The following is a 27,056-nucleotide window of genomic DNA, read 5'->3' on the forward strand; positions in this document are numbered from 1 at the left end:
CAAATGCACAGTGGAGGTTTCCAGAAGCTACATGATCTGAGATTTTGTAACAAACAGACTGCAAAAGCAGTATGAGAATCCTAAATGTCTTCCCTTAAGTCAGACATTGTTTTTTTTAATGTAAAACCTTGTCATGTTCCTCACTACAGTTTTGTTTCATGAGTATCTTTATAAAAACATATTTTTGTGTTAACATGTAATGAGTTTATTATTTTAAAATTAATAAATGTTTTAAATTTCTGAATTTTAATTCTTAGTATGATTAGTATCAATTGATGTAACTCACCTAAGTAAAAACTTCTTGGGGTCCTCAATAATTTTTAAGAGTATGAAGGAAATCAAAAAGTTTGAGAATAGCTGTTTCTTATCAAAAGATCTTTGTGGTGAAGTTCTAAATTACAAGCTCCCATTAAATATGCTTCGATATGCTAGAAAACTGGGAAACACAGGGACAGCCTACAAATTAGGAAAGAAAAGTAGATTATTATTATCACCAAAAAAACCCCAATAATCTTGTAATGAGAAACACCTGTCAGTCACTCATGGCTGTTCATCAAGATGTGCTGTAGCTCACACCAGGTTACTCTCTTACTTTCCTCATGAAGTCACATTCCTCCCCAGCTTAAATTCCAAGGCCATTATTGACCTTCATATGGACACATCCTCAACACTTCTGCCCCTTTTTCATTTTGCCGTATACATTTGGTTAAATACCATCCTTGGTTAAATCTATCTCTCCCAGTCCTCTGTATTAGGCAAACACACAGCTAAATGTGGTTGGAGAAAAATCATAACCATACTGACTGATCTCACCTTACAGTCCTGATCGTTAAACTCCCTAGAGAGTAATACAGCCAGGCAATCATATTCTGTTGGCCTAGTCCATTCACTCTCCCTTTTTCTTGGACCATTACACCATACTTTTTCCTTTGTCATCAAACCTCCACCTCCTTTCACATTCCTACTCTCAGATAACCTTGCTTTCTACTTCACTGAGAAAACTGAGGCCACTGAGAAAAGAAGGCTTCCACACACCACCACCACCAACACATATATCTAGCTATCTGCTTCTGTGCCCCTTGACTGCCCTCTCTTTTGTCCCAGCTCTGAGATAAAGCTAACTCTGTGACCTAAGCACACCCATCTTCTGTCAATTCCTCAAGGACATTCCTCCAACAATTCTCCCTCTATCCTGAATAATTTTTGTTCCCTACTGGATCACTCCTATTAACATAAAAGCATGCTGTTATTCTTCCATATTAAAAAAATACCCCCATAACCCTACTTCTCTCTAGCATGTGCCCCATTTCTCTTCCTCTTTTACAGCAAATCTCCTTGAAAGCACTGCCTATAATACCCACAGTCTCTAATTCATCTTCTTCCATTCTTCTTGAATCCCCTCTATACAAACTGTTCTTTTCAGCAGCATCGGTGACATCAATTCTTAATCCTCATCTTCCTTGACCTATTATCACTCAATTTTCTTCATTTGGTGTCTAGAACACCACCCTCTTTCCTGGATTTTATCTCACCTTTCTGACTAGGACTCAGTCTTCACTGGTTCCTTATCATCTCATTGACCTTTAGATATTCAAGTTCCCCAGAGTTCAGTCTTCAACCTCTTCTATTTTCTAACCACACTCATTCTTTTGGCAATTTCAACCAGTCTCGTGGTTGTAAATACCATCTTTATATTAATGAGCCCAAAGTTATATTTCCAGCCTGGAACTCTCCCATGAACTCTAGACTCATAAGTCTAACTTCCTACTTAACATCTGTACTTGCATTCTAATTAGAATCTCAAACCTAACATATCTAAGAGCAAGTTCTACTGTCATCCCACCCACTAAACCCTGGTCCCTTTACAGCTTTCCCATTTCAGACAATGCCAACTCATTTCTTCAGTTGCTCTGACCAAAGCCTTACAATCCTCTTTCTTTGTTATGAGGCTCACAACAAAAGCCTCATAAAACCTGCTGATAGCATCTTCAAAATAGATACGGAATCCAAGCACCTCTCACCTCCTCTGCTGTTACCATCTTTGTCCAAGCTACCGAGAACTCAAGTATTGCAATAGCCTCATGACCTAGGATGACCACATATCTTGGTTGCCCTGTAAAGTCCCTGTTTTTGCTTTTGGTCCTGGATTAATGCTTTCCTTTCTTTTAAAAGATGTCTCACTTAAATGACATTATATGACCTCTCTATTCATAACTCTGCTTCTATTATTTCCCTGCTTCCAATTTTCTTTTAAAGACAGGTCAGGGTGATCATTTGAAAGCCAAGTCAATCCCAGCGCTTTGGGAGGCTGAGGTGGGTGGATCACAAAGTCAGGAGTTCGAGACCAGCCTGGCCAATATGGTGAAACCCCATGTCTACTAAAAAAACAAAAAAGTTAGCTGGATGTGGTGGTACATGCCTGTAATCCCAGCTACTTAGAAGGCTGAGGCAGGAGAATTGCTTGAACTGGAGAGGCAGAGGTTGCTGTGAGCCAAGATCGCACCACTGCACTCCAGCCTGGGTGACAGCGAGACCGTCTCAAACAAACAAACAAAAAACCAGAAAGCCAAGTCAGATAAAGTCACTCCTCAAAAATCTTCCAATAACTCCCAATTGCCCTCAGAGTAAAACTTGCTACTCTGGCACATTCCTCTTACACAGGCTTTTTTTTTTTTTTTTTTTTTTTTTTTTTGGTTACATGAGTAAGCTCTTTAGTGGTGATTTGCGAGATTCTGGTGCACTTATCACCCATGTACACACTGCACTGTATTTGTAGTCTTTTATTCTTCACCCCCTTCCCACTCGTCCCCAAAATCCGTTATATCATTCTTATGCCTTGCATCCTCAAGGCTTAGCTCCCACATATCAGTGAGAACACACGATGATGTTTGGTTTTCCATTCCTGAGTTACATCACTTAGAATAATAGTCTCCAATCTTGTCCAGGTCACTATGAATGCTGTTAATTCATTCCTTTTTATGGCTGCATAGTATTGTGATATGGCATGGTTTCTTTATCTACTCATTGATTGATGGGCATTTGGGTTGGTTCCACGATTTTGCAATAGTGAACTGTGCTGCTATAAATGTGTGTGCAAGTATCTTTTTTGAATAATAACTTCTTCTCCTCTGGGTAGATACCCAGTGGTGGGATTCCTGGATCCAATAGTAGTTCTACTTTTAGGTCTTTAACGAATCTCCACACTGTTTTCAATAGTGACTGTACTTGTTTACATTACCACCAGCAGTATAGAAGTGTTACCTGTTCAACATATCCATGCCAACATTTACTGTTTTTTGATGTTTTGATTATGGCCATTCTTGCAGGAGTAAGGTGGTATTGCATTGTAATTTTGATTTGCATTTCCCTAGTCATTAGTGACATTGAGCATTTTATCTTTTTTTTTTTTTTTTTTTTTTGAGACAGAGTCTTGTTCTGTTGCCAGGCTGGAGTGCAGTGGCACGATCTTGGCTCACTGCAACCTCCGCCTCCTGGGTTCCTGCCTCAACCTTCCAAGTAGCTGGGATTATAAGCATGTGCCACCACACCCAGCTATTTTTTTTATTTTTAGTAGAGACAGGGTTTTAACATGTTGGCCAGGATGGTCTTGATCTTCAGACCTCATTCATGATCTACTCACTTCAGCCTCCCAAAGTGCTGGGATTATAGGTGTGAGCCGCTGCACCCGGCTGAGCATTTTTTCATATGTTTGTTGGCCATTTGTATATCTTCTTTTGAGAATTGTCTAGTCACGTCCTTAGCCCACTTTTTGATGGGACTGTTTTTTTTCTTACTGATTTGAGTTCATCATAGATTCTGAATATTAGTCCTTTGTCAAATGTATAGATTGTGAAGATTTTCTCCCACTATGTGGGTTGTCTGTTTACTCTGACTGTTCCTTTTGCAGTGCAAAAGTCCTTTAGTTTAATTAGGTCCCAGCTATTAATCTTTGTTTTTATTGCATTTGCCTTTCGGTTCTTGATCATGAAATCCTTTGCGTAAGCCAATGTCTAGATGGGTTTTTCCAATGTTATCGTCTAGAATTTTTAGTTTCAGCTCTTAGGTTTAAGTCCTTAATCCATTTTGAGTTGATTTTTGTATAAGGTTAGAGATGAGGACACAGTTTAATTCTCCTACATGTGACTAGCCAATTATCCCAGCATCATTTATTGAAAAGGGTGTCTTTTCCCTACTTTATGTTTTTGTTGGCTTTGTCGAAGATCCATTGGCTATAAGTATTTGGGTTTATTTCTGGGTTCTCTATTCTGTTACAGAGATTTTGCACTTGCATTTCCTTCTTCCTGTATGCTCTTCCCTCAGACATAATTATGGCTTACACTTCACCTCTTCCGAGTTATTACTCAACTATCATCTCCTGATTGTCTTTCCTGGACATCCAATTTAAAGTTACACACACACATACACACTATCTTTCTCTGCTTTACTTTTGTTCTTAGCACTTACTGCTATCTGGCCCGCTACATAATTATCATCTCTCCATTAGAATGCAAGCTACATGAAAGCACACATTTTTACCTGTTTTGCTTACTGTTGTATCCCTAGTGCCTAGAATAGTGCTTGCTTTGCATACAGTAGAAGTTCACTAAATATTTGTTCAATTAATGAATGTACAAAAGAATGAACATGCAAATGATTATGTTCCACATTTGATACCATATACAATAGTACATCAATAGAGATATATTAAAGCATGACTTTATCAGATTTGGGTTTTAGGAAATAATAAGGAGGATAGGCTAGTGGGAAGAGATTAGTGGCTTTTGCAAGTAGTTTAAAGGCAGCTGGGAAAAGATGTTGCATCCTGAACTAAGGCAGTGGTGGTAAGAACAGAAAGAAGTACATGGGCTGGATTAGTTGGGATAGAGACTAGGAAAGACAATGGGTGGTAAGGGTGTGTGAGGGTTGTGAGCTAATACTACTAATCTTATGCCAGAGGTGGGCAGAAAAGTTTAGCCAGCTAAGGAGTAGAAAGAGGGACCTAAAAGTGGATGTTCAGCTCTCATGGCTATTGTAACTATCCCCACCCCTTTCCCTCTGTGTAAATGCCAGACAAACAAGAAAGAGCATCTGAGACTCACATAATACTGTGAAAACGGTTTCAGATTATGTTTACTCTTCTACTTGTTAGCCGTAACTGTGAAGTGACAGGAGCTACTTAACTATTAGAAGGTGGAAATGAGAAAAACAAAATAAATCTAGACTGATGTAGAACGTTCAAATTCCTTTTGACTATTTTATTAAAGAATACACATATCAAAGTACATATATAGTGTGCACATTCATGAATAAAAAAATACTACATTTATGGAAAGTATGAAATGTGCCATTAGAGCCAAAAGAAGCTGGTCAGCTTCATTGTCATAGATGCCAGCCTCCCAAACCTTACTCCTTCCCTCTGCCAGTCTTAAATCCCACCTAAAGAGTCCATGTGGAAAGCCCTGTGAATTCTGGGGCTACCTCTGGCCTAAACTGTACTACTCAAGAGCTTCCCATACACGTTCTTCTTACGTTGTCGGAAGCCCTAATGAACCCTGCAGTAGTAAGCAGTAGTCACCTTTCTCTATTTCACCTTGGACAGGGCTACAGCCCATAGAGTCTGAACATTTAGGGCACTGGCAAAAGGGGCCCAGCTAAACTGCATCCAGCACTCCCTCTTCATGCACCCTGATCTCTGTCAGGAGGACTCTCCTTTCCTTTGTTCAGAGGTGCTGTCCATAAGCTGCGCCTTTCCAGACCTTTTCAATTTCTACAAAGCTGCTTTCCAGGTTATCAGGGCCCTGACTTAGAGGGCCTAAATTGGAGTTGTTCCTCATCAGTATGATATTTTGTAAATGCCACAGATTCTCTGGTCCTGTTTGCATCCTAATTCTGCAGCCTTTCCTTATGCTAAAAATCTACAGTTCCTTTTACCTGATTTTTAACAACTGTTAAACAGATGCTCCAACTTATTAAATTAGAAGGAAGAATCCTACAGGGGAGCCTTTACAATATCCTGAGCTCAAAAAGTGGAAAACAGACTTAGTCATTGGAAGCTGTGTAATATTTTCTGGTTGAGAGTCTGGCTCTCAAGTCAAAAGACCTGAACTCTGCTCTGCCACCATTGGCATAACCTTGCACAAGTTATTTAGTTTCCTGGTTTGTAAAATAGAATAATGACAATATATACATTAGATATAAATAAGATAAGGCATGAAAATGTGTAGTACCACTCAAGAATCCTATTTTTGACATTCCCTGCCTCTGTCCAATGGCTGTTTGTAGCAACTCCTGACACCCTTCTCACTTTTCCTGACCTGCACCACCCCCTCTTCTTGTCACTGCCCAATTCTCCAAATTCTTGGCTTTGTCCCTCAACTCCAATCTTATTTCTCACTTTTGGTTGTCAAGTCCTGCTCTGGATCACATGCTGTATGCATAACTTGGGGTACAATACTGTCCCCTCCCTAACAGTACCTGTAATCATTTCCTAAGGCTGCTATAACAAATTACCACAAACTGGGTGATTTAAAACAAAAGAAAATTATTTTCTCAGAGTTCATAAGGCTAGAAATCCAAAATCAAGGTGTCAGCAGGCCATGCTCCTTCTGAAGGCTCTCAAGAAGAATCCTTCTTTGCCTCTTTCAGCTTCTGGTGGTGACTGGCAATCCTCGGTGTTCCTTGGCTTGCAGCTGCATCAGTCCAAATCTCTGCTGCTTGTCATGATGTGACCTTCCCTCTGTGGTCTGTGTCTTCACATGGCCTTCTTACAAAGACGCCAGTAATTGGTTTTAGGGCCCACCTTAATCTAGTATCACCTCATCTTAACTGATTACATCTTTAAATATCCTACTTCCAAATACAGTAATATTCTGGGGTTCCAGGTGGATATGTATTTTGGGGAGCTACTATTCAACCCAGTATAGTACCCGATTTCCGTTTGGTAATTATCTGTCCCTTTGCTGCTCTCCCACAGGGGAAGTCTAAAGGCTTCTCCCACCAGATCTTTCCTCCCCTCAGCCAGCATGATAAGCATGTGACCTCACCTCAGGTGGGATGTTTGGGGAGGTAATTAGATCATGAGGCCTCAGCTTTCTGTCTGAGCACCTTCAATCTGGAAGCTAGTGATAACAGGGTTGAAAAAGACATTTGGAATCGAAGGTCCCTCAATAAAATGAAAACTCTAAGAATTGTTTGTTCACTGCTGTTTCCATAATCTAAAATTGCAAGTGGCAAAGTATTTGTTGAATAGAAGAATAACATATTCAGAGTGGGGAACCACTCTGAATGCTCGCCCTTTAAGTCTTTAGCTGTGGACATTCCTGCCTAAAGCTTATAAATTGGCTACTTGTTTTCTGCATTCTGTGCTGCTCTAGATCTAGGGTTGGCAAACTTTCTCTAAAGGTCCAGACAATAAACATTAGGCTTTGCAGGCAATATGGTTTCTGTTATAAAACTACTCAACTCTGCCATTACAATGTGCAAACAAATGGATGTGGCTGTGTTCCAATAAAAACTTCGTTAAAAATCGGGTGGCAGATTAGATTTCACTTCAAGGGCCACCCAATCCCTGCTCTAGACAAATAGTGTTCTTTAGCTTCCTTCCCTATTATTCCCTATTCATCCTTCCCCACTTGTAGCCACTAGAACCTCATTAAGGATGCCACATTTTCCTGACAAAGGTGCACCTACATTGGGAACACAATTTGGCACTTGCTGAATGGATGGCTTAGTTCTCAAGAGTGAGAACTGAGGGCCTCCAAAAATACACAGAAAGCTCCCACTAGGGCAATGCCCAGAGGAGATGTTAGGGGGTCCTAGAACCCTAGATTGGTAGAGCCACCAATGTGCAACTCTGGCCTGGCAAAGTAGCGGGCAAGTGATTCCAACTCATGAAGCTACAGCATGGGCTGTGTCCAACAAAGCCATGGGGCTGGGCCATCTTAATGCTCAAATGCCCAACTTCTGCCTCCATGTATCTACAAGGTGGATATTGAGTCAAAGAAGATTATTCTCAACCCTTGAGACTTAATGTTGTTTGCCTTGTTGGGTTTTGAACTTGGGATCTGTTTCTTCATTCATATTTCTCCCTTTTGGAATGGGAATATCTATTCTCTGTCTGCCCAGTTATATTTTGAAATCGCATAGCTTGCTTTCACAGGCTCACAGCTAGAGAGAAATTTGTCTCAGGATGAAATATACCTTGAGTCTCACCCATATCTGATTTAAATATTTAAATGAGTCTGTGCACTTTATACTTAAATTGATGCTGGAGTGAGTTAAGACTTTGGGGGTTATGGGGTAATGTATTCTGCATGTGAGAAGGACATAAATTTTGGAAGGCCAGGGGTGGAATGCTATGGTTTGAATATCTGTGTCTCCTCCAAATTCAAATGCTGCAATATTAACCCCCAAGGTGATTAGGAGGTGGGGTGTTTTGCAAGGTTATTAGATTATGAGGGCAGTACCCTCTACAGGGATTAGTGCCCTCATAAAAAAGGCCCAAAGGAGCACATTTATCTTTTCTCCTAGGTGAGAGCACAGTAAGAAGTCAGCAGTGTACAACTCAGGAGAATCTGTGACCATGCTGGCACTCTGATTTGGACTTCTCAGCCTCCAGAACTGTGAGAAATGACTGTTGTTTATAAGCCACCCAGTCTATGATATTTTCTTACAGCAATCAAATGAAATAAAACATACTCCTTCTCAACTCCCAAATGCTCCTTTAAGATGATTATTGTTTTGTTTGTTTTTTAGAAACAGGATATTGCTTGGTTGCTCAGGCTGAAGTACAGTGGCATAATCATAGCTCACTGTAACCCCAAACTCCTGGGCTCAAGTGATCCACCTGCCTCAGGCTTCCTGAGCAGCTGGGACTACAGGCATGCACAAGCATACCTGGCTAATTTTTTGTTTTATTTTGTTAGAGAAAGGGTGTCACTATGTTGCCCAGGTTTAAAATGATCATTGTTAATTGTATAATGCTCCTAGTCCCTTCTCAAGATGCCAATGTTGTTAAACTGTTTGATTCCCTCACAGGATAGTGCATTTTATTACTTAGACCAAATTCCATCTATCCCAACTGCTGCCTGTCTTAAAATGTATTCTTCCTCTGTAAGTTACACTTTATTTCTAATTATGGCCTTCGATTGTTTTGTATTTGAAGAAGCTCTTGTTCAAACCTTTCTATATTTGTAATGACCTGTTTGCTGCTCATCAGCCACAGGTCAACTAACCTGGATGCATATTTCTTTTGCTACATTTCCTAATGACAACCTACTAACCCATCTATCTCACCATATCAATTCACTAATTCCTTCCCCAAAAACAAAGCACTATACAGAAAACAAAAAATATAGCCTCCACATTTATTGCTCCTGTGAATCAAAAGGCAAAATCTTTGCTTTGGTCTGTACAGGAGAGATCTCTGGGACAGCTTCCAACGTGTCAGGGAACAGAGCAAAGCTTTTGGTGGCTGACAATGGACACTAGGGAAACACAATACAAGTCAGATGCAGAACTCCTCCAACAGGTGACTTTGGCTCAGGGGCTCCCCACCAACCTTGCAGAACATTTCTTTGAACTGTACCATAGTCTGAGGTTCTCTCTATTCAATCCTTCCATCCTCTCCTTCCTCAGGTATCAGATCTGCATTGTGGTCTGAAGAATTCCTACCTTCCCCTGCTCCTTTGCCCATTATATCTTTTGCAAATCTAATCCTATCTACTTCTCAGGAGACGCTAACTAATGATTTGACAACTTTTCAACATACACACAATCCCTGCACTACCAAAAAAAAAAAAAAAAGAAAAAAAATCCTGAAGATCACTTTCTAGAGCCATCTAGAAGTAATCAGTCCTATGACATTCTGCTTCCACTTATTCCCTCCATTTGGCTCTATTCTTCACCTCCAGCAACAGAGACAGGGACCTAGAGTACACAATGGAAAATGTGCTATATTCCTACCGACACCCCGGCTAGCTCTCATAGCTGACAATAGGAATCTATGAACTAGATGTACATATAAAACCGTGGATAGATCTTAAAATAGCATGGAATGAAAAAGAATCAATAAAATTTATAGCATGATACCACTTACAAAAATTAAAAATAGACACAGAAATAACACTGCCTGTTTTTCAAAGAAAAATACATAACTAAAAATATGTAAGAAGCATTAAATATGGTTGGGATAAGGGTGGGTCTGGAAAAAAAAACTGAGAAAAAATAAGAGAAGACTCTTGTATAGACCAGTGATGATCACGTACTTTGACCTGAGAAATATAATCAAAGTTATAAGGTCTAAAGGACAGAAAAGAAAAGAGGAAGAGAGGAAAGACTTCTCCGACACAAAGAACTGGTGAGCTCTCTAAGGAATTAAGACTACCATCCTGCTTAAATTCACTATCCCCAGTCTGCTGCCTTACAGCTAAATACTAATATATCTAAAACAGAGGAAATGCCTTCTTAAAATTCCATTCTGGCTGCCTTTTAAGAAAAGCCTGTCTGGGCCGGGCGCGGTGGCTCACGCCTGTAATCCCAGCACTTTGGGAGGCCGAGGCGGGTGGATCACGAGGTCAAGAGATCGAGACCATCCTGGTCAACATGGTGAAACCCCGTTTCTACTAAAAAAAAAAAAAAATACAAAAAATTAGCTGGGCATGGTGGCGCGTGCCTGTAATCCCAGCTACTCAGGAGGCTGAGGCAGGAGAATTGCATGAACCCAGGAGGCGGAGGTTGCGGTGAGCCAAGATTGCGCCATTGCAGTCCAGCCTGGGTAACAAGAGCGAAACTCCGTCTCAAAAAAAAAAAAAAGAAAAAAAAGAAAAGCCTGTCTATTAATTATATATAAACAAATCATGAACAAAGATTATTATGTTTTTTAGATCGACCCACTAGAAATAGCATTCCGTTGGTCTAATTAAAACTTTACTTCAGAACCCCTAACTTTTAATTGGATCTTAATATATATTCATTGCTAGGCATCAATAACAACATGGCCTTTATTGATGACTTCATAAGCACCACATAATTATTTCTTCCAGTGCCAAAGTAAACCCTAAGTAGTGCTTCATTTGTGATTTTTATGATGTATCAAATTTAAATGTGAAACAGTAAATTTTTACAGATTAAAATCATTAGCTGGAAAGTACTCATTTACATAAGGATCAAATGTCTACACAAATATAAACATCAAATTAGCATTTAAAACCTCCAGACTTGGTTCTCTGGAAGTAAAGGCACCATTACAAGGGAGAATTGAAATTAGATGTCTCCACAGTTCTCTACCAATAAAGATAGGGCTGTTTTGAAAACTAAATTTAAAAATCTATTTAAAAGGTTCTAATTTACAAATAATTATGTAATTCGAGATTTTCTTATTTGGGTCTGTAAAGTCACCTCTCTATTTTGTTAAAATAAGTGATTATTTATTTCAGGATGTTATATAGTAAATTTACTATAATTAGTGGTAATATCTCTTTCCAATTGTTTTCAGATTCAAGATGCCTTTACCCATAAATAAACAGATTTAAATTAATATGGTTTGGCCTTTGTCTAGGAGTATGATCAGAGATGAATGAAATGAAATCTTATTTCAATTTGATGATTACTTAATTTGTTTGACTCTTTAGCAGTTTCAATTCCCATCCTTTTTTGTTCAGACATGAAACCTTATAATAAAGCTACTTTAACGTGAGAAAAGGAGATTAACAAAAATGATCACTCTTTTTGTATTGCTTCTATGGCTTTTAACTGTAAGCATCTTTTGCTTCAAATAACATTTCGAATACGTGAACAACAGGTGATTCTTTTAAGATTTACCCTGTGGAAAAAGGCTTTATTTTGGCAAGTTACCAATGGTTATTAAGTCTACAGCTATGCAAGAACTCAGACCCAATTGCTGACCGGACAGATCATTGAGCTTTACCTAGAATAATAACAATCTTAAAACTATTTGTTTATATCATGTACGGAAAACTGTTAGCTCTCTCACAGTCTTTTACTGCTCAGGAAAATCCCAACAGATTTCTAAAACTATACTTTGATAATGTCTATACTTTCATCCAAGAGCTAGACACCCCCCCCAACCAAAATAAGAAATTTAGTGTAGATAACTCACTCAACTGGTGTCTGATCAAATTTCTATGTCTAAAAGTTTAATAATCTCAACTATTATGTTCTAATTAGTCTTTATATTCTACGAAGAAAATTTCCCCAAAGACAAGTCACCTTGTTCAACTATATTTTCAGAGAAGATAATAGTAAAAGTGAAAACTATGAATCTGACTTTTCTGGCATTAGTTTGAAAATCATAAGCCACAAATATTTTAAATAGCATATTTCTAATCATCTATTAATGACAGAAACAATTTTCTGTGAAATAAAAATGTAGAGGGAAAACCAATTAATTTTTCTACATATTTATGTATCTTTACAAACGGTCTATATTACAGATAAAGTTAATTGAATAAAAGCAAATATGCTGAAATTTTTGACAATTGTTAAAGAAAATATTTCTAAAATCTGAACTTTTTTTCTTGGGAAAGCAGTTTAAAACTGTAGTCTATTTAATGAGGTGGCCATCTGGTGACAGAAAAGAGCACTACAGACAATATTTTGCATTAACTGAACATCACAACTGTTCTACACAAACCGACTGAACCACATAAAAGAGAGCAACACTGTCCAAAAGAAACACAATGCAAGTTACACATGCAATTTAAAATTCTTCTAACAGCCGCATTTTCAAAATAGAAACAATAATTTTAACGGTATTTATTTAACCCAATGTGTCAAAAATATTATTTCAACATGTAATTAATGTGAAGATTAACAACGAAAGAGTTTCCTTTTTCATACTAAGCCTTCAACTTTCAATGCGTACCTTACAGCACAGGTCAATTCGGACTAGCCACATTTCAAGCCATCACAGGCCCCGCGTGTCTGTGGGTAGCGGCAAGCACTCAACTGGACGGCGCAGATCTAGAGAACGACATGAGACCTGCGGTTGCTCTGGTTTGCCTTTTACTAAGTTCATTTCTCAGCCTCTCTGCCCACTCTGAAGTCTCCCCTGTCCCTACTTTTAATTCTACTTTATTTTGTAAATAACCGTTGCCTCCTGAACATTTTGGAATGCTTAAAAGGCACTCAAAAGACTGTCCCAGAACGCCTCGAAGACCCTCGGAAGGTCCCCCTCTTCTCCGGACCGCAACGGGCGTTCGTTTGCCCGCGCCGTCCTTCCACTCGGCTTGCCGGGTGCACAGCGGCTTCCGGCTGCGGTCAGCTACCTTCCCCGGAGGCGGTGGTCGCTGGCCGCGGGAAGGCTGCCCCGCTAGGGGTCGGGGCTCGTCCTGGCTGTCAGGCCGCCTTGTGACGTCACAGCGCCATGCCCTCGGGGCTCAGGGCCAGAGAGGCTCCGGGCTTCCAGGACCCGAGAGCCAAAGATATTCAATGGGAGGGAGTCGGACTGGAGGAGGCAACGAAAAGGTCCCCGCCATCTAGCCAATAACGCGTTGCTTTCAGTCACGTTCTGTGAACCGGCGAAGGCAACTGAAAAGATGAGCTCACGTACAGAGAAGCCCACGAAGGAGAAGCTCCCGCCGTTTCCCAGGAGCCCCAGCTGGGTCTTCCGGTTGGACCCCTGCCTCTGCTGATTGGTTGGAGGTCGCCACCACGTGATGCAGACCCGGGTCGGCCTCCGCTTTCCCCGCCCCTTTTATCCCCCTCCCCACCCGGAGGTCGCCTGACGCGGAGAGCAGGTTACCTCGGCAACCGCGGCAGGCAGTCTGTACACACCAGGCCTGTGGCGGGAGAGGGTTTCCTGTCTGCTGCTGCAAGACAGCGATTGGGAAGTCGGAGTGGACTCTGACTTGAATCGGATTGCCCCGGAATCCATCCCATCTCTGTGATAAGGTGAGAATCCGTCACCTGGTGGCCTTGCGGCGTACATCACCTGTAAGCAGAGCCCCGGGAGTCTTTGGTCCCCTCTTTTTCCTTCCAAGCCATACCAAGAAGACGCCAGTGAAGCAAAGTCTGGGGAACTTAATGGTGCAATGGAGATAGTAATGATGAAAGACAGTGAGGTGGCTTTATTGAGGCAGTCAGGGTACTAGAACAAAGCTCAAGAGAAGGAAAGGGAGGGTGGCCTACAGCCAACTATGCATCCTTTACTGCACCGGTTAAGGTTCTAGGCTGGGAGAACCAAGTGCTCCCTGACCCAACCTGACACTGCTCATCTAGAGAGTGAAGTGGGGTTATTTGGACCATCAGTGATAACTGATGGATTCTGAGCCTTTTATACCCAAGCAAGGAAATAATTTGACCCATACAGGACTTCTACTGTGCAGAAAAAAAAAATATTTTTCTCAGAATGACACCCTACCCAACTCTCATGGCGGACAGAAACATTGTCCTTTATACTCTGATTGTCATTGTACTCTGGTCATGGAGAACAATTATGTCTTTAAATTATACCATATGCCTGTGGCATGACAACCCATTAAACAAAATTTTTTTTAACACCTAGCGTGTGCCAGGCAATAAACCTGTAATAGTTTCATAGTTTCTGCCCTCAATGAACATGTAACCTAGTAGGGAAGAAAGGCCTGTAAACATTGCATTACAGTGTGACAAGTACTATACATAGAGTAGGTGCAAGCCTTAACCAGAGTCACAAGAAAGAGAATGCTTATAACACTACCAGAGAGAATGAAAGTCTTCACAGAGAAAATCTTTGATTTAAATCCTTAGGGAAGTATGGAATATGCCATACAGCCAAGGGAAAAGACATTTTAGGGAGAGGACGCATCCCATCCGGTTCCAGAGAACAATAGTTGTGGCCTGAACCTCTGTGGAGGTTGTGGTTGATGAGCATGTGAGGTAGGCAGGAGTCAGAGCATGGAAACCATGAATACCTTCCGAAGGGGTATAGCATGAGCAGCTTTACCTTTCAGGAGACTGTCACAGTAATGTAGAGGATGGACTTGAGGGAAGACAGACTACAGGGAGGACATCCAGTTAAGGTGAAGTGATGAGGATGTGAACCAAGGCAGAATTGGAGTAAGGAGGAAAAAAATGTAATAAGACATTTAAGAAGTATATGCAGAAGGATTGAATGAACCTAGGGTGATAGAGTCAACGATTGGTTGAGGATAATAACTCAACCAATAAAAAGGTGATAGTGTTATTTCAAGAGAAGGCATACATTAGGAGAAGCAGGCTGGTTGGAAAATATAATGAGTTCAGTTTTGAACACACTGAATTTGAGATGCCTGTGGCACATTCAGATGGAGCTTTTTCATGTGGGCAGTTGGATTTTTTTTTTTTTCTTTTTGCACAGAAGATAAGGATTTTTCACCATGAAGAAAACAATTGGTTTAAAAAGCACAAAGTAAGTTTGAAATAACAAGTAGAGAGAAGCCAAGGAGAAAAGACGAACCAAAGAAGAAAAAGGAGAGAGTTATCAGCATTGTTAAATGCCATGTCAGGCTCAAGTTGAGAACTAAAACATGTCCACTGTCTCTGGCACTTGGAAGATTATTGTTGACCTCAGTAAAAAGATGCTGTAGTAGCTTGAGGTGTCCTCAGTCCAGATGGCAGTGAATCCAGGACTGAATGTAGGTAGTGATGTGTTGCTAAGGATTATCTAAAAGCTTCACCATAAAGGTATCTAAACCCAGCTATTTTTAGAAGAACATTGAAGAGACTTTTTTAAGATAGGAAAGACCTCATATTTATATACAAAATAAAAGAGACCCTTGAAAAGGAAATATGGGAATAAATGAAAAAGGAAAATTTGACAGCAATATTTCGGAAAAGACAGATAAGGATGGGATCAATACATAGAAAAAGGGATTTGTTTTGGACAAAAGGAAGAACACCTACTAAGAGAGGAGTCAGAAGGGAAAGAAATACATCTTTGAGGGGAAGGAAATAAGAAATGTGCATTTGATGGCATCTCTGTTCTCTATGAAAAGGGGGTCAAGATCTCTTTTGAGACAGAGAGAGACCTTGAAAAAGTGGTAAAAGTTTAGTCAGTAATGTAATGAGTCTTGAGTCTCTAGTCCTACTCTCTTTGGAGAGGAAGTTGAGAAAAATATAAAACATTTGTTGCTGAAGATCTAACTGAAGTTAGAGACCATGCATTTGCAGTAACTTCAACTCCATGCTGGTTAGGTGAAATTTTCCAGTAGCAATACAAAGTGGAAAGATTAATCCAAGATTTGCAGTGTGAAGTGTAAAAGCCATAGAAGTTCCTGATGGCTTCTGGTTTTGTGGAGGAACTAGAGAAGACCTTCAGCCTCTTAAACGGTCTGGCCCTGAAAGAGCTTCAAAGAGCAGGAGAGTGGATACAAGCTGGCCAACAGGACATTCACCTCTTGATGGAGTCAGAAACTTCATCTGAAACTCTTGAGTCCATTTGTGACTGAAGAAAGCATATGAGACTTGTACATACCAAGAAGGTCCAGTATTCTTGTGATTCAGAAGTAGTTATGCAACTTATAGAATTTGGGATTTTAAAATTAAATTGCATTTTTCTAATTAAATGTTGAATTACAGTAAGATTTTCTGCTAGATAAGGGCACTGATGAAGAGAAAATAAGGTGAAGTGAGAGGTAAGATTTGTATCCCAAATAGGCATATTTTTCTTCCAAGGAAAAGTAGTTCCTTAAATAAATAGAGAGCTATACCTTGTTCTTGAAGATGACTCAGAACTGTAATATGAAAGTTCTCCCTAAATTAATCTTTATAATGCAACCTCAATCAAAATCCCAACTGAATTTTTTAAAATAAATACAAAATAATCATAAATTTTATTTTGAAAAATAAACATGGAAGAATATCCAGGAAACTGCCAAAAAAAGAACATGAGGTGGGAATTTACAACATAAATCACAGTAATTAAAACAGATACTGGTGCAGGAATAGACAGAGCTAAGGAAAAACAGATTAGAAAGTCCAAAATTAGGCCCAAGTGTATGTGATCATTGTATAACAAAGAGAATGATTTACTTCCTTCTAGAATAGATATCTTGGATAGAGACAAGGTAACCTAGAACACCATTTGGTGAATTTGGAGCTTTGAAGGGAAGCCTTTGTCCTTTGTGTGGAGGTGGGCAGCTAAGCTATCCTTTGTTATTCACAGACTTTAATCTGGAATGTAAGGGTTTCTCTTCCAATGAGTAGAGGTGCTGCAAAACACTTTTTTAACTTGGTGCACCATTCAAATAAACTTAGAGAGGTAAGACTATGACCTGCATCTATGTATGGGCCTTTGATGGAGTCTCCAAATTCTTTCAGGTTGCATTCTTGACTAGCTTCTCTTGCGGCCTCTGCTGTGATATCCTGAGGTTGTCCAAGAATGGGGTAAAGTTGCAATTGCCAATGGGAAGCAGAGAGGGAATGCACAGCATTTCCCTCAATATAGACCATTCATCTAACCACTGTCACCACTGCCACTACTACCGCCCTACTTCAATCTCCATCCTCTCCCACTTATATTATTACAACTGCCCATTAACTAGTCTCCCTGCTTCTGCTCCAAACCATATAATCTACTTTAAACAGAGTAGCCAGAGTGATCTTTTTCAATACTTATTACAGTTCATGTTACTCTTCCACTCCAAATCCTCATATAGCTTTTCATCTTACTCATAATAAAATCCAAAATCCTTACAAAGGTCTACAAGATAGCACATAATTTGGCCCTGAAATACCTCTCTGACCTCACATCCTCCCAGTTTTTATTTATATCAATGTACTCCAGACACATAATTTTCTTTGCTATTCTGAAAACATGCCAACATGCCAAGTATACTCTTACCACTGACACCTATTTTTTTTTTTTTTTTTTTTTTTTTTTTTTTCATTTGCTGTTTCCTTTGCTTAGATATATTTTCTCCAGATTCCCTCATGGCTCACACTCACACTCCCTTATTTCCTTCATTTCTTTGCTGTGATTTCACTTTATTATCTGATAAGGTCCTGATCTTCTCCTTCCTCCCACCCCTGTCATTCTCTGTCTGGGGTTCTGTCTTATGCCTTCAATATGAATATTAACAAATGAATGAATGAATGAATGAACAGAGTCCAGTGTATTAGGATAATTTGCTGACTGTATTTTTCTTTGTGGTGCTAGCTAGAGTCCTTTCCCTCCCTTCCCTCCTTCTTGACTCAGTGTCTTAGTCCATTTCATGCTGCTGTAATAAAATACCTCAAAGTGGGAAATTTAAAAGCAACAGAAATTTATTTCTCATAGTTCTAGAGGCTAAGAAGTCCACAATCAAGGCATCAGCAACTGGTGTCTGCTACCAACAAGATGCCTTGAAGTCTGCCTCCTCTGGAGGGAAGGAACAGTATGTACTCACATGGCAAAGTCCGCAGGGCAAAAAAGCAATGAACTTTCTCCATCAAGCCCTTGAAACGAGCAGCTAATGGGCACCTAATGCCATTTGGAAGGGGAGGAACCCTCATGACCAAATTACCTCTTAAGGGCCCACCTATTAGTACTATCACATTGACAACACCTGAAGTTGGAAGGGGACACATTCAAACCATAGCACTCAGCATGGTAGGACAATGTCCCCAATTTACAAAGCATGAGTAGAAATACAGACTGCGTGCAGTATTCTGGTACATTTCTCAAAGTCCTTTGATTTGATCCCTTATATATGATACACAGCTACCCCTTTCCCAACCACTGCTGCTCTGAGTTTGAAGATTTTTTTTTTTTTTTTTTTTTTTGAGAAGGAGTTTCGCTCTTGTTACCCAGGCTGGAGTGCAATGGCACGATCTCGGCTCACTGCAACCTCCGCCTCCTGGGTTCAGGCAATTCTCCTGCCTCAGCCTCCTGAGTAGCTGGGATTACAGGCACACACCACCATGCCCAGCTAATTTTTTGTATTTTTAGTAGAGACGGGGTTTCACCATGTTGACCAGGATGTGAAGATTTTTTTATAATATTTTTGTGAAGCTTCTTTCCCTGGTACCTTGAATTTTGGTCTGTACTACGGTTTTGCTGTGTCCCCACCCAAAGTCTCAACTTAAATTGTAATAATCCCAACATGTCAAGGCGAGACCAGGTGGAGATAATTGAATCATGGGGGCAGTTTCCCCCTTACTGTTCTTGTGATAGTGAGTGAATTCTCACAAGATGTGATGGTTCTACAAGGGGCTTCCCCCTTCACTCAGCTCTAATTCTGTCTCCTGCTGCCATGTGAAGAAGGACGTATTTGCTTCCCCTTGTGCCATGATTATGTTTCCTGAGGCCTCCCCAGCCATGTGAAACTGTGAGTCAATTAAACCTCTTACCTTTATAAATTACCCAGTCTCTGGCATGTCTTTATTAGCACTGTGAAAACAAGACTCTGGTTTGTGTTGATGAGTTTTTTTCTCAATCTGATGTTGTCTGTGTCATATTCAAAGACCTTTCTCAATATTTCTGGCAATCATTGCTCTTTTTGTAGCATTGCTATATTCTTTTCTTATTTTCATATTTCTGTAGTCATTCTAGTGAGATTTGGGGAGGGCAGATAGGTAAATACGTGGACTCAAATCATCATCTTTTTTTCTTAACATTTTTATGTACGTATATGCCAGTACATATACATAATTTTGCATAAATGAATAAAATAAGCATATAAATGCTTTTAAAATAGAAATTTAAGTAGAATATCATTAAAGTGTAACATATATACAGAAGTCACACACATCTTAAGTATCTAATTTTATTTTCAAATTGAACATAACCAGCACCTAGATAAAAAAATACATCATTATGAGCACTCTAGAAGCCCCTGTTTTCTCCTCCTCTTAGTTGCTCTTCCCTGAAAGGTAGCCAATATCCTAACTTCTAATACTATAGTTTGTTTAAAAATATTACATAAATTGAGTCATACAGTATTACTCATTGTATGTCTCTTCTTTTGTTCATTTGTTTCTGTGAAACTCATTCATGTTGCAAATAATAATAGTTGTTTCTTTCTCATTTCACTTTTAGGTAGAAACCGCAAAGAAATTTGTAGCTATGACCTATATGAAAAAATGTTCAGAGAAGCACTATTTAACCCCCAACTGGAAACACTCCTAATGTGTACCCATAGTAGAAATAATAAATAAATGTCTATACATTCATACTAGGCAATTATAAACATTTTTTTTTAAAAGTATAGTTTCTTCTTTTACATTTTTGCCTAGATCTGTCCCCATCCAGCTTTACATTTATATTCTATCCACAGCGGCTTTCACCTGCATCTAAGGCAACTCATGTTAACAACTTTGTATGTATCTTTCTGTATTTTGTATTTTCTCCTGACACTAATCATACATGCACATTTCATTTACGTATATATACATGTATACACACATGCCTATGGGGGAGTTGTTACTGTAAAGAGTGGGATTATACTGTATACCATTTTCTACATCTCACTTTTTCAGGTCATTATATTAAAAGCAGTATTCTTATATTTTTTAGATAGTATATATCTGGAATAATATACTAAAAATGTTAAAAATTGTGAAAGTCGGATTAACATTTATTGAAGCTACTTGAGTATTAATTGGTTCATATTCTCTAGAATGAAGGAGAAGTTGGATTATTTTTTTAAATAAACATTTATTACTATGCTAAGCATGTTGCTAAGCCCTAACAATTCTTCTTTTTGCAGTCTAAGTATACTTAGAGAAGTGTGTTGACTTTTAGACACCACAGTGTAATACGAAAGACAACCAGAGCCTGTTCAAAGGAGAGAAACATGAGTATCCAGTGAGAGAACTAACAACTTGAACTGGGAATAAGGTAAGAGGGTAGGTGAGAGATGACCATTTTCTTCAAGTATTAAAGGCTTATCGTGTAGAAAAAATGTTATACTTGTTTTAGGACCAAGGAGGTATACTGAGAACAGAAGGGAAGGAATTAGGAGAGAGAGATTTAAAATCAAAATACAAAATAACCTTCTAACAGAAAACTCCCTCAAAGTTTATACAGATACTTCGTAATGTACTATGTGAAGATTTCAAACTACAGTTAAGTGGTTCAACCTCAGTAGCTTTAAAGTCTGTTTTAACTTGGAATGACAATGACTTTAATATTTTATCATTTTTTTCATTTTCCTTAACAGTTATAATATTATGATCACTATTTTTAATGGAAGATGATTGAAAGTGAAAACCTAAACCAAGAAGAAATAATTAAAGAACTGGTGAGTCAAAGTCAAATTTCTTTTTAACAACATTTTCAATAATATATAATGGAAAGTTTTTATGCTCCTTTCTAGAGCTGGAAGGGTTACTTAGTGATTTCTTCTATCCAGTGACTTTTGGAAGCAGAGAATAATCATATATGTGATATAACTCTTCTGAGATTACAAAAATGGCATCAGCACAATTGACAATGTATAATTTCTAATGGTAAACATCATTTTTAAATTATTTAAAATAGATAATTACCAAATTTCTTTTTTTAAAAACAGTGTTTGTGCAATGGCTTATCTTATGAGATGGTTGGACAAGAAGGATCAGATACATCAAAGTTGGAAATGTTTTTCTCAGGGTATCCATGTATAGTCGGATTATCATTATTTCCTAATTTAACAAGTCTTACAATTGTTGCTCAAGATATAAAAGAAATTTCTGGATTAGAGACTTGTTTACAACTTGAAGAACTTTGGATTGCTGAGTGCTACATAGAGGTAAGTGTAAACATAAAACCTTACATGGAATATTTTATTCTGAATTCTTTGGCTTTAGAAAAATAATTCATTGAAATATATACATAAGGCATGGGTTAAGACAGATAATTGAGCAAAGGATAGAAATTAATGTGTACAAAGGAAAAAGTAAAAATGAATTAAAACATAAACATATTCTTTTTAGTAATCAAAGCAAATCAAATCAAAACAGCATGTTACTGGTATAAAATAGACACATAGACGAATGGAACAGAATAAAGAACCCAGAAACAAGGCCACACACCTACACCTATCTGATCTTCAACAAAGCTGACAAAAGCAAGCAATGGTGAAAGGATCTTCTATTCAATATGTGTTATGGGGATAACTGGATAGCCATATGCAGAAGATTGAAACTGTACCTCTTCCTTATACCATATACAAAATTAAACTCAAGATGGAGTAAGGACTTAAATGTAAAACCCAATATAAAAACCCTGGAACACGACCTAGGCAGTATCATTCTGGAAATACATGTGGCTAACAAACATAAGAAAAAAAGTTTAAAATGACTGATCGTTAGAGAAATGCAGATCAATGAGATACCATCTCACACTAGTGAGAATGGCTATTATTAAAAAGTCAAAAAAATAACAGATGCTGGCAAGATTGTGGAGAAAAATGAATGCTTATAGAGTGTTAGTAGAAATGTAAATTAGTTCAACCATTGTAGAAAACAGTGTGATGATTCCTCAAAGATCTAAAAACAGAAATACCACTCAACCCAGCAATTCCATACTGGGTATATACCCAAAGGAATATAAATCATTCTATCATAAAGACACATGGACGTATTTGTTCATTACAGCAGTGTTAACTAGCAAAAACATGGAATCAACCTAAATGCCCATCAGTGGTAGACTGGATAAAGAAACTGTGGTACATATATACCATGGAATACTGTGTAGCCATGAAAAAGAACAAGATAATGTGCTTTGCAGGAACATGGATGGAGCTGGAGGCCAGTGACCTTAGCAAACTAACACAGGAACAGAAAACCAAATACCACATGTTCTCACTTAGAAGTGGGAGCTAAATGATGAGAACACATAGAGGGGAACAACAGACTCTGGGGCCTACCAAAAGGTGGAGGGTGGGAGAAGGATCAAGAAAAATAACTAATGGGTACTCTGCTTAATACCTGAGTGACAAAATAGTCTGTACAACAAACCCCCATGACACACATTTACCTAAATAACAAACCTGCACATGTACCCCTGAACTTAAAACTTCAATAAATAAATTGATGTGTACAAAGGAAAAAAACAGAAATAAGGAATTAAAACATAAACATATTCTACTTTTTAGTAATCAAATCAAATCATAGCCAATATTACTTAGTAATAAAATTGGTCCAGTGAGACACCATTGGTTGTGTTGAAATTATAACATCTATTTTGAAAAGAAATATTGAAAAACATACGAGCCATCACAGAAATTTACAGTGCATAAGTTTTGACTTAGAAGGCCCTACTCTAAGATTTTATCCTGGAAAAGTAACTCAGTAGCAGGAAACAACCATACCCATGAAACTACTTGTTACAGCATTATTTATAACTAAAAATTTGAAACATAAATGTGCCACACATCAGGTAATTTTTCAGAAAATTATTATAACCTTAATGAAATATTTCATAATTATTAAATATTATAATTTGAAGGATTATGAAAACATTTTAGTCTTAATTTAAAAAGAGTCCCACAAAATTGTATGTGCATTAAGATTATAATGTGCTTACATGGTTATAATTATAACCATATAATCATTTCTATATGGTTATGATCATAAACATAGAAATACATGATCATATATGATTATAATCATAACCATATAGAAATAGATGTAGAGTTGATTAAAATTTAAAAGAACATACAAAATTGAGAATGGTTGTATTTAAGTGGAAAACATGGAATGTATTTTTTTCTTTTAAAACAGTTCATTTTGCTGGATATTGATTTTGCAATAAAATGTGATTATTTAAAATAAAATATACTTAGAAGTCTACTTAATTCGAAGGATTAATAACAAATCATAAGCTAACACTATTCAGTCTCCTTTTTTACAGAAAATTGAAGGTCTTCAAGAATGTAGAAATTTGGAGAAACTATATTTATATTTTAATAAAATTTCCAAAATAGAAAATTTAGAGAAATTAATCAAATTGAAGGTTCTTTGGCTGAACCACAATACAATTAAAACTATTGAGGTAAGATAATAATTTCAATTATCTAAATGTAAAGCCAGTTACTATTGTGGAGTTTAAACCACAGTGTTCAAGATCATAGTGTGGTTAAAGGCCAAACTATTGATGACAAGTGCAATTATTGTCAAAAAGAACTAACACGTGTATAGCATTTTATAATGTACAGAGGGCTTTGTACATATTACTTTCTTTACTCTTTACAAGCCTAAGTGGTAAGGCATTGTTATTCTTTCTTTGAAGATTTAAAAGAAAGAGGTTTAGAGAAGTTGCATAACTTACCTAAGATTATAAATATACTCTGTGTGATGTATTCTTTTTCCTCCTACTCCTGCTCTTTTCCTCTCCATTCCTCTTCCTGTTCCCTCCTCCAATAATTCTAAGTTCCAGTATAGAGAACAAAGGTGGCTTCTTGGAGGCACTTATTTCCTTCTGTGCTTGTGAATCACAAAGTACTCTGTGCTCAGAGCACCTGAGAACTAACCAGATTAATCAGAGATGGTCTGTAAATGTTAATTTTAATTATTTGTTCTGAATTGTATCTTGTCTAAATTTTTAGGGTTTGCAAACATTGAAGAATTTAAAAGATCTCAACCTTGCTGGAAATCTAATAAACAGCATTGGTATGTACTATTTCATTTGGAATCTGAGATAATGCTATAATAATTTTTTATCAATATAAAAAGTACATGCTTAGATTTTTTTCTTTTAGGCTTTTTTCTATGATATCTTTGCAAAGCATTTTTAAACCTACGAAAATGTTACTCATTAATCAGTGGTTACTAATTATACAATAGTACCACTAGTCTATTTATATGCAAGAAATGATGGCTGCATACAACTCAGAAGTATGACAGAATATGAACAGAGGTAAAATAATTAATTTTTTTCATCTTATCTTTTAAAGGTCGATGTCTTGACCCCAACAAACAACTGGAAAGATTAAACCTTTCTGGTAACCAAATATGTTGTTTCAAGGTATGTTTAAGTGGAATAATTACTTTTTATTTATCATCCTGGATGATGAACCATTGTGTTGCAGAAACTGTACTAAAACATCCCCTATTAAGGAATAAGTTCATTATTTTGGGCTGATACTCCAGAAAATTTGAAAGTCATCTAACTACACTAGCCTTAATGATCTGACACTATTAAAACCAAACAAATAACTATTTATCTGGCTCTGGAAACCATTTTCTCTTAGTTTTTTTCTAATCTTTCTGCCTACATCTCTTCAGTTACTGTTCTTTCATTCCTCCTAGCATCTAGGATATGGTCTGCCCTTAGTCGATACTGAGATCTTCTCTCATCTCTGTCTGCATTCATTCTCTAAATAATCTTATCATGCCTTAAGACTTTACATGCCCTTTATCTACTGATTACTCTAAACTAGTACTTTTACTTTCCTTGACAACTCTCCAGAACTGCAGACATGTCTTAACACAAACTAATTTTCCCTCTAGCAGACCTTCTCCTGCGGTCTTCCTCACCTCCCTAAATGGAGTCTCCATTCTTCCTGTAACTTAAGCCAAAATCCTTATAGTCATTTGTGTCTCTTCTTATTCCTTCATACCCTCACCCAACCCATCAGCAAATACTATTGCTTCCACCTTGAGAATATGTCCAGAGTCTGATCATTTCTTACCACCTGCATCACTACCAAGTTGATTCAAGACACTATCATCTCTAACCTGCATTAATGACAAAAAAGCTTCCTAACAGTTTTTCCTGTGTTTATCCTTTCCCTACTATAAATCTGATCTCCACACAGAAGCTTGATGGAACCTTTAAAAATTTGTCAGATAAAAATCACCCTTCTGCTTAAAACCCTCCCTTGACTTCTTACCTGTTTCAGAGTAAAAGACGTTTTTATAATGGGCCATAAGCCTACCCAATCTAGCCACCCTACTACCCCCTACCTGTCTCTTTGACCGCAGTTTCTACCACTCCTTTGTTTGTGCAGTTTAGCCACACTGGTCTGAATATACCTAGCACACACTCATCCTAAGGCCTTTGCACTTGCTGGAATATTCTTTCCTCATATACCTCCATGGCTCATTTCCTCATTTATTACAGGTCTTTGTCAAAATGTTATGTTCTAAATGACACCTTTCCTTTTCAATTTAGGTGTAATAGGAAAACCCTCACAACCCTCCCCAACCTGCAGCACTCCCTATCACACTGCTGCTGTTTTATTTTTCCTCTTGGCACATCTCTTACTAGAGTACAAGCTCTCTGAGTACAGGAACTTTGTTTGTTCTCTTCACTGCTATATCCACAATCCTTAAAACAGTGTTGGACATGTAATAAATCTCAATAAATTGTCAAGAACATGAATGAAAGAGAAACAACCAAACAAAGGGACTTAATGTTTATCACATAAATGTTGGTTAAAATGTGATGTTTATAATTTTGACAGTGTAAGATTGAAGGTTCATATTCAAACACATCCTCTAGAAAATATTGAAGAAAGATAGGTAAATTTACTATAGAAATAATTTTGAGTTCATCAGTATTAAAGTAGGCATTATTTTACTCAGGCAAAAATATAAAAAGACCAAAAAGCTATAGAATGAGGCAGATTAAGTCCCTTAAAAGGAAATGTAAACAAAATTATATTAGTCAAATTCAAGAGGAAATACTTGATAAGAACTTTGAAGTGTCAACAGAATTTGAACAAGCATTGTGGAAGGATTTTCTGGGTAGTAGGGAGTAGGCATTCTAAGAAGGGGAAAGCAATATGTACAAAGGCATGGAAGTAAGAAATCAAGGAGTATATTTGAATAACATCAGCATTGTCATTTGACTGGAATATAGAGTATATATATCAATATTGGAAGTTAACCCTAGAAAGGTCAATTGGGTCTCAAATATGGACTGTATTTTATAGACAACAGAGAGCTGTAAAATTTTTTAGCAAGAAAGTGATACAAGAAATATTCTTTAGGGATAGTGATCTGGAGTTAGTGTTTATTGACTTGGAGCAGCTAGAAGAAGAAAACTCAGGAGGTTGCAGGAATAATCTAAATGAGAGATTATGAGAACGTGAAGCGGAGTGATAACAGAAAAAAGAAGAAAAGAAAAAAGAGAAAAAGGAGGAAGAGAAGGAGGAGGAACGATGAGGAAG

The 27,056-nt window shown here is 37.9% G+C and overlaps 2 protein-coding genes across 3 annotated transcripts in view; one reads left to right on the forward strand and one right to left on the reverse strand.

The window, feature by feature from the left end:
* RTN1 (reticulon 1) overlaps nt 1-27,056 on the reverse strand; it is a 390,244-nt gene that overhangs the window by 313,497 nt on the left and 49,691 nt on the right. Inside the window, exon 1 of one of the 2 annotated variants that reach the window (XM_064374905.1) lies at nt 12,884-13,138. The exons of the other annotated variant lie outside the window; for it this stretch is intronic. The gene's annotated coding sequence lies outside the window, so the exon portion shown is untranslated. Of the gene's footprint in view, nt 1-12,883; nt 13,139-27,056 lie in introns of those variants that run through there. 2 annotated transcript variants of the gene reach the window in all.
* LRRC9 (leucine rich repeat containing 9) overlaps nt 13,825-27,056 on the forward strand; it is a 186,305-nt gene continuing 173,073 nt past the window's right edge. The window contains exons 1-7 of the mRNA XM_064374896.1: nt 13,825-13,911; nt 20,667-20,797; nt 21,120-21,200; nt 21,471-21,689; nt 23,795-23,935; nt 24,489-24,552; nt 24,837-24,907. Of these exons, the coding sequence (XP_064230966.1) occupies nt 21,153-21,200; nt 21,471-21,689; nt 23,795-23,935; nt 24,489-24,552; nt 24,837-24,907 (543 nt within the window). The 5' untranslated portion in view covers nt 13,825-13,911; nt 20,667-20,797; nt 21,120-21,152. The remainder of the gene's footprint in view (nt 13,912-20,666; nt 20,798-21,119; nt 21,201-21,470; nt 21,690-23,794; nt 23,936-24,488; nt 24,553-24,836; nt 24,908-27,056) is intronic.

The sequence above is a fragment of the Aotus nancymaae genome, unplaced genomic scaffold (genome assembly GCF_030222135.1).
Source record: "Aotus nancymaae isolate 86718 unplaced genomic scaffold, 86718_ANA_hifiasm-v0.15.2.pri h1tg000011l, whole genome shotgun sequence".
NCBI classification, from domain to species: Eukaryota; Metazoa; Chordata; class Mammalia; order Primates; family Aotidae; genus Aotus; species Aotus nancymaae.